This window comes from Rhipicephalus sanguineus, chromosome 7 (assembly GCF_013339695.2).
Source record: "Rhipicephalus sanguineus isolate Rsan-2018 chromosome 7, BIME_Rsan_1.4, whole genome shotgun sequence".
NCBI lineage: Eukaryota > Metazoa > Arthropoda > Arachnida > Ixodida > Ixodidae > Rhipicephalus > Rhipicephalus sanguineus.
In genome coordinates this window covers 136,171,005-136,185,406 of record NC_051182.1, presented here as the reverse complement: position 1 = coordinate 136,185,406, position 14,402 = coordinate 136,171,005, and the positions used below count along the sequence as shown (strand labels likewise).

At 47.2% G+C, this 14,402-nt stretch overlaps 1 protein-coding gene across 1 annotated transcript in view; it reads left to right on the top strand.

The window, feature by feature from the left end:
• Nucleotides 1–14,137, top strand: part of LOC119400037 (double-strand break repair protein MRE11) — a 44,037-nt gene extending 29,900 nt beyond the window's left edge. The window contains exons 8-9 of the mRNA XM_037666954.2: nt 1,072–1,454; nt 13,150–14,137. Of these exons, the coding sequence (XP_037522882.1) occupies nt 1,072–1,454; nt 13,150–13,515 (749 nt within the window). The 3' untranslated portion in view covers nt 13,516–14,137. The remainder of the gene's footprint in view (nt 1–1,071; nt 1,455–13,149) is intronic.
• Nucleotides 14,138–14,402: the final 265 nt, after the last annotated feature.

Below are 14,402 nucleotides of genomic sequence, written 5' to 3'. Positions count from 1 at the left end.
GCTGAAAACTGAGGCTCATCGGTCTTGTCGACACCGCAAAACTTGGTCTAGGAAGATGTCTGTCGACTCTTCTTCTTTTTGGCTGCCTGATAAGTTGATTGAGAGAGTCCTACTAACATTTCTGGATATTTCTCTTGATTGAACGCATAGCCGTAAGGGTTAGTATGCATTCACAGAAATAAATAACAACGCAAGTATGTGAGTACAGGTGTAGACCCTGGGTGCGCCTCACCAGCCGATCGCTCTGCCGTGTGCCGGCTCCGTGGTAACGTGTGCTTCATGGGGCGCTTGCTTCGTGGAGCACCAGTCTCCTCTGCTTGGAGGCGCTCACCATTTTGCCAATTCTTGCCAGCATTGGCTGTATTTGGCCGTGTTTCGAAAGCAGTCATTAGCCAGTGCTAGTCATTTACCAAAGATTCACCAGTGCTTAGCAAAGCTGGTAGTATGCGTCTAAATACAGTAGGCCATCGCAACATTATTCACTGTCCGGTCAGTGTTCCCTGTATAAAGAGACGCTAAAGAGAACACAAATTTCTCTCATATTAGTAAATTGCTCTTTCACAATACAAAAATCGGCAAGCTTGCAACAAGAAGATGCTTGGTAAGCAAGAAAATGCGCGAAAGAAGATGTGGGTGGCAGCGCCACATTGAAATTCCCACACCAATCGCCATAACCTCATAGATTTTGCCAGTCTCTGCTAGGATCTACGTAGTTCCTAATTAGTAAAAATGAAGTACAACGTCCTCTGAGCAGGCCTAAGACTTAACATGCCAAGTTTCAGGAAATGTCTTGAACCAGTCTCGCCAAAATGCGAAAAATACACTTTGAAATCCGTGACGTCAGGCGCCCAGATTTCGGCGCGAAATTTAAAAATGAAACTTTGACCTGGATTTTCTCCTCTGTTATTAAAATTGCATTGGTGAAATTAACAACATTAGAGTTTTCAGAGTGAAATTTATCAGTCTGAGATCATTCGTTGTTTCACTTTAGTGTCCCCTTAAATATTGCTAAGGGATGGGTGGGGGTTGTTGCGCTAAAATATGGCTCCTGCATACAAAAATTTCTTTCAGGCAACGGGCCGCAACCCAAGCTGCCCCTCATCCGTCTCCGTGTTGAGCACGGCATCGAGCACGAGACGTTCAGCCCACACCTCGTGGCCCGCATGTTTCCCGAACGTGTGGCCAACCTGCGTGACATAGTACTCTTCACCAAGCGACGTGGCACCGTCACGAAGGACGACGGCGCACTCGACATGAACTGCCTGCAGGAGGTCGCCAACGCGGAGGCGCTGGCCCGGTCGCGCGTCGAGGACCTGGTACGCGAGTACTTTGAGAAGGTGGACGACTCAATGCACATGACCGTCCTGACCGACGGGGCGATGCAGCAGGCCATGAACCTGTTTGTGGACAAGGACTGCACCGACGCCATCATGGGGGCAGTAAAGATGCAGGAGGTGGGTGAGCCTTTGAGATTGGTCGCCCGGTCTCGCAGCTAATATCAAGGCGTGTGTCAGTACGTGTTGTGACGGCGTAACGGATAAAAATATGTAGACGATGTGATGAGGCATCTTAAAGGGTTACTGACACCATTCTTCAATGGCTAGTTTGCTCTGCCATACAAAGCTCCTGTAAACAGAGACGGCTCTGAACAACTGTGAAGCTCATCAAATGCTGACAAGATATTTTATCTCGATATTAAAATCAATTTTCCCATGGCGCACCTACCAACATCGACACTAGCTTGACATCAGGTTACAGCGCCAATTCTGGTGACTTCACGCAGCAGTCTGGCTAGTTGTGATGACGTCAGGTACCAAAACTTCTGAAGTGGCCACTTGTGTGTCACCAACGGAGCCACAGTGCGGAGCGGCTGTGGAAACATCATGATATCTTGCGCGAGCGCGTGGCGAGAAGCTCATACCGTGTTGTGACATCAGCGTACAGTAGGAACGGAAACTAGCTTTTAAAAATGTACTGTAATTACTTTTTCAGGTTGTACTCACGCTTAGCAATACATTTTCTACACTCTTGAGGGCTTGTCCTCTCATTTGATGCAAAAAAAACTACGGAAAATTTTCGTGTCAGTACTTCTTCAACTTCAATACTTGTTTCAATACTCGTACACAGTTCCATATAGAATCATACGAATGAACTGACAAGGAAGAGACGGGTGATGTGATGAGTCTGCTTAACTCGCAGTAAATCTTGAGGTGTGTTTCAATATCATTATAGTTGGCTGAATGGAAAGCAAGCTGGACAGGGGGGATTGCAAGTATCATTCTAGTTATGATGAAGCATACAAAGGCAGCTTCATGAAGACAGCATTGCAGTTCAAAACGATCATAGCTTGCTTACTGTTCAAGCAACATGGTGTCTGAGCAGCCTGCTTGTAAGCAAGGCAGGAAATTTGTCAGGGTACCAGAGAGTGTATTAATTTTTTTAATAGTGAAGCTGTTTAGCAAATCGTTCCTTGTTCACCCTGTACAAAAAAAATCATCACCATCATGAACGGGTATGCACCACAGAAATTGGGTACACCCCACTACTCACTGCTGGTCCACTAAAAATGAAGAAGGCAACAGTTAGCCCAACAAATGGCTGCAAAGTGACGGCGGTGAGCTGAAGACCCCGAGTACGTACAAGGAGAGAATACTAGGAAGCAGGAAAGACAACAGCGGCTGCAAGAAGACCTTGAAGCGATGGAAGGCTTATGCCAACGACGACGTGCCCGTAGATCTACGAGAGGTGCGAACGCTTGGTTTCAGTGTGAGGTTCTGTGTCTGGAGTTTGGACATCCGCGTCGTGTCTGTGACTGTGTGTGGTTCAACTCGAACCTCTCAGCGCTGAGAATCAAGATAGAAACAACCGAGCATCACTTAGCTAAAGCCTAGCTACGACCTAGAAGCAACCTAGACATAACTTGCATCACCTAGCTAAGGTCTAGAAACAACCTAGAAGCAACCAGATTAGCCTTCCGAATCGTCCAGTTTCGCTGTTTTATGCCTTGCATGGCTTAGTGCAAGCTTAGCCTGATTTTTGTAGCGTTAGCTACACTGGCCTAGCAGGAGTGGTTTCATGTGCGCGTACAAGAGCAGTGCTGCGCATGCGTGAGGAGCAGTGATGTCACACAGCTGGTGCACCGGAACGCTGGAACAGTAACGCTATGAGCCCGTGGCTGCAGGCAGGCTGATCGCGTCCCTGTTGCGTGTGCAGCATCCACTGACCGAGTGCGTCCACTGTTGCCACTGCATGAACGCGCAAACTGCACCACGGGCGATAGCGTCCCTCTTCATCGAGCAAGGTCTGCGACGTCACGGAGGGAGTGCGCAGGCCTTCTCTTGTCTAGGTGGTGTTGACCGGGCACGAGACGATGTCATACCTGGCGCCACATAGACGATGTCATACCTAGCGCCATATAGACGCTGCCGTCTCTATGGCCCCAACGCCGGCGCTGCGACGGGTGTTGGGGCCACAGAGATGGCAGCGTGTTACTACACTGACCACCGAGCCGTCTTTGTGGCAATAGAGAAATGGCGTTGAGCAAAAAATAAATATACATGTGTCACGTAATGCGTACACCATGTGTGTGTCATTGAAGCAGCAGTAAGCATGATAATCAAGCTAATCCTAGACAACCAGGAGAGCTAAGAATAATCAGCTGAACCTTAGCTCACGCTACGTATTGGCCTCGAGGCCCACCACTGGAAACGCCGGTGCCACCATCAGTGTGACGCGCATGGCAGAATCACGTGGTTTCAGCGGCCGCGTCGGCTGCTTGTGGAGCGCTGCCGCGTGCTTTGAAAACGAGTTCCAAGTACCACATGCGCTGCGTTCTGTTCAAATAAGGAAGTTTTCTCGCATTTTCTGCTCAATTGAAACCATTGTAATAGAGTGGCTGCCTTCGAAGGCGACGAACATGGGGCTCTACCACTCGGTGCCGCAGTGCCGCGCTTACGCAATGGAGCCCAGTGTCAGCCTGCACCGGTAACCGCGGGACAAGAAACTGCGTGAAGCATGGGTTGTAAAACTAAGAACCGGCAAGTAGCCATCGGCTACGAGTCTTGTGTGCAACAAGCACTACCGCGACGAAGACTTTCGTTACTGCGCCAGGCCTGCGATGTTCAGTGAGTAGCAGACAGCGCGCACTGAGACGATGGCTCACGCGCGCTTCCCGCTGGCAAATGATGCTTATCTGCCACAGCATGGAAAAGGCGCTACCTTTTACCACGTGCGATACCATCTCAGAACCCTCCTGTGCGACCTCTTGATCGTCGGCCCCGTGCTCAGCATCCACAAAATCGGCTGCAGATGCACAAGTCATTGTTTAGATACGTTAAATTAAAGAACGCACAGGGTCCCTTATGCATTCGTTAAAGATGACTAGAAGGTGAAAGCCATCTTCTTCATGTCAGTCGATGTATTGATTCTCCCGCGCCCCCCTCCAAAAGCGTTCTGCACCTAACGCGGTTTTGCACGGCCTCCGTGACCGATCACAGAGGCAATGCAAAGCGACCATGACATTGAATACGTCATCATGTGACGTCACGTTATGTGACGTCATAATGACGCTACATACTTTGGCGATCTGTGATGTCATGATGACGTCATATGATAACGCCATCATCGATCACGGAGGCAATGCAAAGGGACCATGTGTGAATACGTCATCATGTGAAATCACGTTATGTCACGTCATGGTGATGTCATAATGAAGTTACAAATTTAGGAGGCCTGTGACGTCATGATGACGTCATATGGTGACCTCATCACGTGACGATTATTTTTTGCGTCACTCGTCTTGACGCCGCGACGGTCAATCTTCCCGTTTGAAGAGGCATCTGGCTTTCGCCTTCATAAGCTATGCGACGTTTGCTGGTGGACACGCATAGCGAGAGAGTCAAATGCTGCGGCTGTGTGCTGCATTTATGTTGGCAATAACATTTTTTCAGTCAAGCTTGCGTGCCCCTGACGCATACACTATGTCCCAAATTTATTTGTGTCACTCTCAAACTGACGTTGGGCCTCTCCAACCCCATGTATTTTCTTGGAGCCTCATTTATTTACATGGGAAAGATGCCACCCTGTTGGCATTAAACACGACACTGCTGCCAAAATTGCTGGGGTACTCGTCAAATATTTACTATCTTGTTTTGCAGCTGCTGGTTGCTGCAATAACTTCTATTTTATTCACCGCTACTTCAAGTTCACGTGGTTTCTAGTTCACAGCCGACGTTTGCAGAACAAGTCCGGCAAACGTTACTGTATTTTCTTTCTTTTCCTTGACGTTGCCTGCTACTACCATGCTTGGTCTCGTAGACTACTTCTCCTTCCACCAGCAATCTCGAAGTGGTGAAGCTTTGGTCTATGAATTTCTTGATGACAGAGAGCGGCAAGTTCACTGGAATGCAAATGGAACGACAATTAAGGAGCATTAATAAAAGGCGTCGCATTTGCTCACGTTTTGTGTGAACACCAAACGAAGCGAATGCACTGAATAAAGAAACAGAAGCAGCGGCATTGGCCCACTGAGAAGGCCGATCAATACGCAGTGCGAGACAACTTGTCAAATGACATTGAAACATACACAAATTTAGACCGAAAAAAAAAAACACTGAATCGTCGGGACGGCACATCACAAAGTTGCCATGCGCACCGATGCCGTAGCTGTAACGAAATTGTTTTTGAACTGCTCTGATAGTGTCTGCGCAACAGTAGTTGTTTGTGTACTCACAAATTCTCAAATTTTGCGGCCTTAAGTTCACAGCGCGGTGCCAAAACGCACTCGTAGCAAAAGCGAAACCATCAGTACGAGCACACATGCAGACGCTCATACATGCAGATGCACCGTCAGTCGTCGCGAGCTCGTGCGATCGCTGACTTGAGGCTTCTTTCTGTTATGCTCCGTTTGGTTATACAGGCAGTCTGCTCTAACGAGATATTTCACATATTTTACACTCAGCGAGTGACTACCTTTCACGCAAGAAGCCGGTTCAGGGGGTCTCCAACGCGGTGACCGCGTGAAGCGGGTGCTCGGTTTTCTGCAGAGAGACAGCGACTGTAGACTATCTTGTGGTTTCTGTTCGTCGAAAAATTATTCTTTTGACAGGAAAGAACATATTTCTTTTTGAAAGTACCTGCAGAAATGTTCCGGAGGCCTTCCGCGAGGTTATTTTATAGAGCGCCGACAGCAAAACCTATGGGGCGCGCGCCGGCGGCATCCTGCCTAGCACGCAATCGAGGCGCGTCCGATAGAGGGCGACTCTGTAACTCCTCGCCGCCAATATCCTAGCATAGCCGAGCTAAGCCACTACAATTTTTTTAGCACTTAACACGTACGGTTGGGTTTGTTAGGGGTTTTTGTGATCGAAGTGTTGAAATGTAGCATGAATAGTACAGTAGAACCCTGCTGTTACTTTCCTCACTGCTGCGTTTTCCTGGCTGTTACGTCGTTTTCCGCCGGTCCCGGCATAGCTCCCATAGGATCTAATGTACCATTGCTGAGGCCCTCCACGTAGTCAAGTTCTGCGCCTTCCATAGCGCCACAGCAGCGGCGAATGAGGCTGAATGCTGACGCAAGTTCTGCAGCGGTGCATGGTTGCTTCGAGCCGTCGTTGGCATCATGATCGCTGCTCAGGTCCGCCTTATCGGCACCGGCAACGTCAGCCACGATTTCGGCATCGGTGCGGTCCGAAACTGCTCGTACGTCTGTCATCAGCGCTGGCGAAATCACTTGCAGTGGCCCCATCAGCAATGGCACCCAGAAACGCTGAGAGTTGGCGAAAGTCATTCTTGAGGCACCCTATGTTGTTGTCTGCTGTGACGTCACTTCCGAAGTCGTCAGGTGATGCTAGAAAGCCAGCTTTACCAAAGCAGTTTACGATTGTGGTTTTCTTTCACATCATTCCATGCCCCAGTCATCATCTGAATCGCTCCAAGGAGGTCGATTTTCAGTTTGACCCCTAACCGAGGGTTTACCGGGAGCCGTTGCACCAGACGTCGCCTGTATCTGACCTTAAAAGCTTTGATGACGCCTTGGTCGAGAGGCTGCAACCTTGCCGTGGTGTTGGGCGGCAAAAACTTGATAGCTATCCTCTTCAAGTGGCTGACGACGTGGTGCACAGAACAATTGTCCACAAGAAAACAAATGTTGCAATCCGACTTCTCCAATTCGGCATCCCATGTGCAGATCCATTTGGATAATAGGTCCCGCGTCAGCCAAGCTTTCTTGTTGAACGCATATCAGACTGGGAGGCTCTTCACGTTCTTGAAGCAGCGCGGTGACTTGCTCTTGCCGATAACGAACGGCCGCAGCTTGCAGGAGCCATCCTTGTTTGCCGCGAGCAAGATCGAGACGCGCACTTTACTCATCTTCCCCCCATGACACGAGGTCTCTTTCAAATCCAACGTCTTGTTCGGCAACATCTGCCAAAACAGCGCTGTTTCGTTGGCGTTGTAAATATCCGACGGCGAAAAGCTGTCGCGAATGTTCGGCCACTCTTCAAAGAGCCACTTCTCTGTGTCCTGGCTGTTTGTCACGCCACTTTCGCCGGACAGGGTCTTTCCAACGATGCCGTAGTGAGTCTGAAAGCGTTGCTACCAGCTGGTGCCACCAGTGAAGCTATCAACCCCCAAGGCCGCAGCAAACCACTGCTTTTTCCATCAGGCCGTCAATGGGAATGTTTTTTGCCCGAATCTCTAAAAACCAAGCGTACAGCGCTTTCTCAACATTGTCGTATGCAGCCTGAGAATGGCACGACTGGGCAGCCTTTGCCTTTACATCAGCTTTGTTCTGCAGAATTGTGCTCAATGTGCTCAGAGGAATGCCGAATGTTTCTGCGATTGACGACTTTTTTTCGCCGGCCTCCACGCGCCGGATGATGTTGGTTTAGGTCGTCAAATCTAAGTTCTTCCGCTTTTCCGTGTCCATGGCGACCAGGGTCAACAGATACCGCGCACACCGTGGTCGCGCCGGTCGCGCACAAGCAAGCACAAGTTGGAAACATGGGAGCGGCGAGAGGACACTATGGCAGCATGCTACACACAAACAACAAAGCAATGGCGGCAACGGGAAATGGGTGGCCACTCCTGTCGAAACATGCTCTCGGCAATGGCACTTGGGCTTTCGCAGCAGGCAGCCGCAATATTGGTAAAAAAATAAGAAAAAAAACTCCAGGGGTGTACAGTTTGCAAAGGCATGGCGTGGACGCGGTCACATTTTTGACGTGCACTCATGAAGAGGGTCCGTAACATTTTTGGAATGCGACCGAATTGTGGTCATTATCACGTCTCCGCGCGGCGTTTGATACATCGAATGCATCGGCGTACGAGTGTTTGATATACGTGCACACGTGTCCTATACCATTACATAGGTTTTTCAAGGGGATTTTTCAGCTGTTCGATATAGCCAATAATTCAATATGTCCGAGTTCGATATACCCGAGATTGACTGTAGCTCTCTTTTTGACCGTAGTTGGTACTTTCTCTGCGCTCAGCGTTCATTTGTTGCCGCTCCTTAGTCGGGGACGACTCTCACCTAGGCGGCCTCATAGTGCCGTGAGCTGACTTTCGCTGTCAGCGCCACCGCTCCGCAGACTTCTGCTCTCAGCGTCACAGACTGAGTGATCCTCGCCGTGACGTGCGCAGACAGTCTCGTCACGTGGACACCACCGTCACTGGTATGAATTGTCCGCATATACAGTTAAACCTCATTATAATGAGATGGGCTATAACAAAACAATTGATATAACGAGCAAATCACAATTCCCCTTGGAAAGTTCCCATAGAAACCACTGTATCTAAGACGTCTTTTTAATGACTTAAAATTTGCCTCCTACGGGATGTAATTAACAAATTTTGTTAGGTAATACAATTTTGGGCCAATGTTACGACAGTGCGCATCGCGGATTTGAGATGGTGCGCAATGCAACAGCTGTATTTAATTAAACCTTTGAGGGTCGAATTTTTTTGCGAAATGCAGTCCATAAATGTGTAAATTTTTTATTGCTGAAATAAATTCTTCAGACAATTCTAGTTCTGCAAAAGATTGTCTAAAATATTTTTGCGTGACCACAAAGTGACAAAAAAAATTATTTTTGTTGTTGCATACACATGGTTTATTCGTAGTAACATCAAGCAAACTCCTAAAAAAAGACTTATACGATATTTTATAAATTAAAATTATGCATTGTATAAAGCATAGCTCACAGACATACAAAAATAAGTGCACCAGAGTACTTTTCCGGTAAAAAATGTTTGTGCTCCCCAAAACGGGAAACGCAACCATGGCAGCTGGTTTGTGTAATTTAGTGCCATAAGGCAACAGATGTAATCGGGGCCCGGGGAGCAATAACAAGAGGGTTACAAGCAGCCATCCTTTGAGAGATTAGAAACCAGACTGCGATCAGCTTTACGGGTGCGAGAAGCGATAACCACCCGAAGGACAAAACCGAAACCAGTCGCACCACGTGTACGCGTTTCAATGTGCGAGTGAAAGCTGCCGCGCCGTGTTTGAAAGCAAAAAAAAAAAAAATTACACTATCTCTCACTAAAAAGGAACCTTGTTGGGGATGCGAAGCTGCGCATGGGTCGACTTAAAGTTCCGTTCATCACGGGCACCTTGCCCGATGTAAATGCGTCCTTGCAAATGGAGCACACCATGCTCCACTTGCAAGTAGTTGCACTCACTGTAGTTGCTGTTGCTGTTACTCGTCCCGAACTCTTGTTGGAGCACGGCACGCGGGTTCATAGCCACGCCACATGGGAGCACGTGGATTCATCGCGCGTCTGCAGACTCTCTTTCCCCGACGCCATGACATGATTGCTGAGAGAGTGTAAGGGGGAGAGGCCACAGCATCTCACCCAGCCCCTTACACAGGCCCAAACGCGCTAGCGCGTGCCAGCACACATGGTTCTAAGGGGCAGAGGCCACAGTGTCTTACCCAGCCCCTTACACAGGCCCGAACGCGCTAGCACGTGCCAGCACACGTGGTTCCCGAGCGGACGGTCGCCAATGGAAGGACGAACACAGCCCCGAGCAAAAGCTGCTTCGCATCTAAAAATCCAAGGGAGAGACATTGGCGCATGAAAAAAGTCCACGTATTCCTGAAGTGTGGCAGCACATTCGAAGCAAGAGAAATGATCGAAAAAGGTGCGCGTTTTAAACCAGCCGCACTGCGGGCGCACTCGGATGGGCAAGCGATAGCCGGTGCGCCGCTTCAGGAAGCAAAAAAAGAAAAAACATTGGCGCATGAAAAAAACTTGGCGTATTCCTGAAGTGTGGCAGCACATGCCAAGCAAGAGAAATGATAGAAAAAGGCGCGCGTTTTAAACATACAGGCAATGCCGTACATGTACGGCGAAAACCTTCAAAGGGTTAACGGTTCAAAACACCGCTCACGAGGCCGGTGAAGGTGGTGTGAACATAGCGGCCACAGCTGAGCGAGCCATCGTTCGCATCAGTAAGATACATTGATGACCAATTGCGGATCTCTTTGCAGCAAAGTCTGTTTGAAATACGAGTTATGTTTTTTGAATTGCAATAAAGTAGTTGCATGACTTTTCTTTTTTATCTCCAGAATACAGTTATTCTGTTATGTACCATCGTGGGGCGAGATGCTATTTCGCCTGCTATTTGTTTTGGAGGAGTACAGTGCGTAATATTTGCAGTAAATATCCGCTGCGGCTGTAGCGAAATATCGGTTATAATGAGCTAATAGCGGCGCCCCTTCAGTTTCGTTCCTACAAGATTTAACTTTAGTATTCACCTTCTACAGGCTGGGTTGTTTAGCCCAATGGTGTAATATGCTCGGCTTCTGAGCACGGTGTCGTAGGATCGAAACTTGCGACACCAACATTATTTTGTATTTTCTTATGGAGGCGTGCATCGTGTTACGCATTACAGACTGACGAACAGACAGATTTCCTGGGCGAGTCTCCTAGTAGTACTTGCGCATTGAAATACCCGACCATGGCGTGCCGCGAAAATAAGTTTCTCCGGTGTTTGGCACTCGCTCGTTAGAGCCGTTCAGTGCTGTTGTGTCCCCCATGTCAAATGCACCATAGAGCAAAGCTGGTCTTTTCCGGTGCCACGTACAGCTTGCCTGCTAGCAGTGGCGGCTCACTGCCTTTCGTGGAGATCACAAATTGCACACGCATTGTCTACATTTTAATTAATTGCACTGTTGTTTAGTTGATAATTGGGAACCAACAAGCCCACCAATACTTCCTAACCACGTTAACGTATGTTAAAACTAATAAGATGTGTTTGAAAATTCTAAAAATATGCGCTGTTCATTTTCTAGTAAAATAATTGTAATATTTTCACGCAGTTGTTATCAAGCAAATATCACCACTTGAGCGCAAAGTTGAAATAATTCCTGTGTCTAAAAGTCACAGCAGGAATTTGGCAGAGAACTACAGCCCAATGTCGATAACATAAACATGTAAAACACTCGAGCATGTTATTGCATCTGACATATATAACGTCCACAGGTTGAATAAATTATTTTTGTTGCTCAACATTGGTTCCGCAAAGTTTCTTCCTTTAGATGCGCACTTACTAGAATTCATCACTGTCCTGCATTTTAAACACGGAGAGTAATCTTCAAACTGATTACATTTTTGTCGACTACATGAGGCATTCAATCATTCATGCTCACTGGCGAATAGTTTCTGAGCTGTCTGCTCTTCAACTAGACTGTTTCAAGACTCACTAAGTCTTTCCTGCCTTTTTAACTTCTTATCTTCTTGCAAACACTTCACGGTCATTAATAATTTTGCTTCATCTGTCTTGACCTGAAATTCGGTGTTCCGCAAGGTACTGTACTAAATATTTTACACTTTCTAATTTACGGTAATGGCCTACCTTGTTACATTTCCTCTTGCGTGCAACTATTTGCAGACGACTTGCATCATATGCCGCTCTGTTGAATGTCCTGATGATGATTACTTCTGTCTTTGACCTTAACACCACCTTCCTGGTACGTTAACTGGTTGATGCTTATTTCCTCTAAATGGCAAATAATGGGCTTCACCTGTGAGTGGGAAGCTTCTAATTTTCTATATTCCATAAACTATGTTTCAGTGCCTCAAGCGATGCCACATAAGTACTTGTGCTTGCACCTCATACCTGATGTCTAGTGGAAATTACAATACTGTAATCTGTGCAAAGAGTGTCAGGAATGTAGTTTCTTTTTCCCCTTTCTGTTGGAATTTGGTGGCATGGGACCACCAGACCTAAAAATAAGGCCTGCACGTATGAATTGGGCATCGGTGCAAGTGTCATTGGATCTTGCATCATTTGCAAGTTCCAATGCAATAGTCATTAGCATAGTCAACTCTCGTCCTCACGCAGCTTCAATTCGCTTCGTCCATCTGGTCGCCTCATAAAAAGTAGCACTTAATGAACCGCGGTGTTGGAAGATATCCAGAGTAGATTCACTTTAGGTAACTGTGACCGTCACCCCAGTATAACAAGAATAAAGCTAAACGTATTACTCAAATATTGAGTATACGTTGTTTTTATTGCACTCGTTTGCCTTAGACGCAAATACTTTCGCAGCACAGCGCCGTTACGTAGTCCTAGGCACCTTTGTAATCAGCCCAATGTCGAACGCATATTTGGCTGAACTGATGCCTTCCGTTTCTCGGCTGTGCCACGAGCACTCACCCTATGGAATGGTCTTCCAAGCGCTATTTTGTCAATCTTGAACTGTAAACTTCAGCGAGAAATATATAATGATGTTATTTTTTTTTCATTTGTTGCTACTTGTTGATGCCAAATGTAGATTGTAATTGCGCTTCCCCCATCACTCAATGCTCCAGCCTGAAGTAGCTTTAGATGAAATACTAAGAGTTCAAGCGCTCAAATGCTGCATTAGTTCATTGTTGATTGTGTGCCGTTTCGCACTGGCATTAGTGCAAAATGCTCAGTAACTGCCACCATTCATCGCGTGCTGATAAAGTCAAACCTTATCATAACGATGTCGCATCTAACATGGAAATCGCTTTGTTATGTCCAAAAATGCGTTATAGATGTATGTTTGTAGTGTTGCATTAATAGACGACATATTCTCCATCTACTTCGTTACAATTTATAATTCGTTACTTGAGATTGTGCTGTAAAACATTGTCTCACTTCCGGTTTCACAGGCTCGTGCAGTCGACGCTCTCAAAGAGGTTCCCGAGAGCAAACTGATTGAAGAGATATCCCAGCTCAAAACGCGCTTCACCGACCAGCCAGACATCAGCGCTGAGGAGATCGAACGACGGGTGACGCAGGTCTCGAACCGCACCATAGGGCTTGGAGGTTCGGACGACGACAACGACGAAATCAGCCGGATTGAAGACTTTGACGACGACGATGACGAAGACCTCAACGGAACTTCAAGGTCGAAGCGCGGAAGGGGAAGAGGAGCATCGTCTTTAAGAAGAGGCCGCGGCAGAGCCAGGGCTGCATCATCTTCCGCTAACACGTCGACAAGAGGTCGAGGGAGGCAGAAGCGAGTCAACCTGTAGTTTAAGCTGTGATAACTTTTAAGTGCCAGAAGACAAGATGGCAGTGGTTTTGCGGAGAGTTTCTAGAAGTTGACACAAGACGTCGTCTGCGGAGCGTGACATCTATTGTTGTGTTGCGTTTTGAGAAAAGTGTGGCGCTAATGGCACAGGCACGGGTTTGAGATGATGACACTGTTGCTGTTTCAACAGCAGCTGAACTTTCTTTTTAAGAAAGGGCTAGCGCATGTATATGAGGAACACTTCTTTTGAAGAAAAGTTCCTATACCTGGACTGCCCATGGCTGAACAAATCAGCTTGTTGAGTACAAAACAACTGGGCTGGCCAATGAATAGTTGCTACCTCTAAGCAGCTTTGCATCTCCTGAAACAGGCATTCAACGTTTGTGTACAGACACTGTAAGGGGCTTTACTTGGGCTGGCTCGACATGCAACGCCGACATTCGGCCTCGGACATTCCACTAAGACGTCAAGATGGAGACGTACAGGAGTGGACCAAACCTGTTTAATGTCACAGTAAAGTTACTGTTTGTTTACCAAATGTTTGTATCTTACAAAGTCCTTCTACTATATGCAAGATTTGTTGAAGTGTTTATGTGTTAATGTTTCATTTGTGTAAACTGATGTGTCTGGCAATACATGATGTAGTGTACTTATCTGTGTTTTCATTACTTCTACACTTTAAGGTTCTAGTGGAAGTTTTCTTTCTTTCCAGTTTTGACGATACTGTCACGTGTCTCTCAAACACCCGACATGTCAGCTTCTGTCGATTGCTTGTTGATGACACAGCATAACATACACCCCTCCGTTCAAGGGAGTGCCTAGAAGTGTGTACACATAGTACTCCTGTGTGAAATTTTCATCTTTGGGACCAAGTTATGTCAGTAGCAT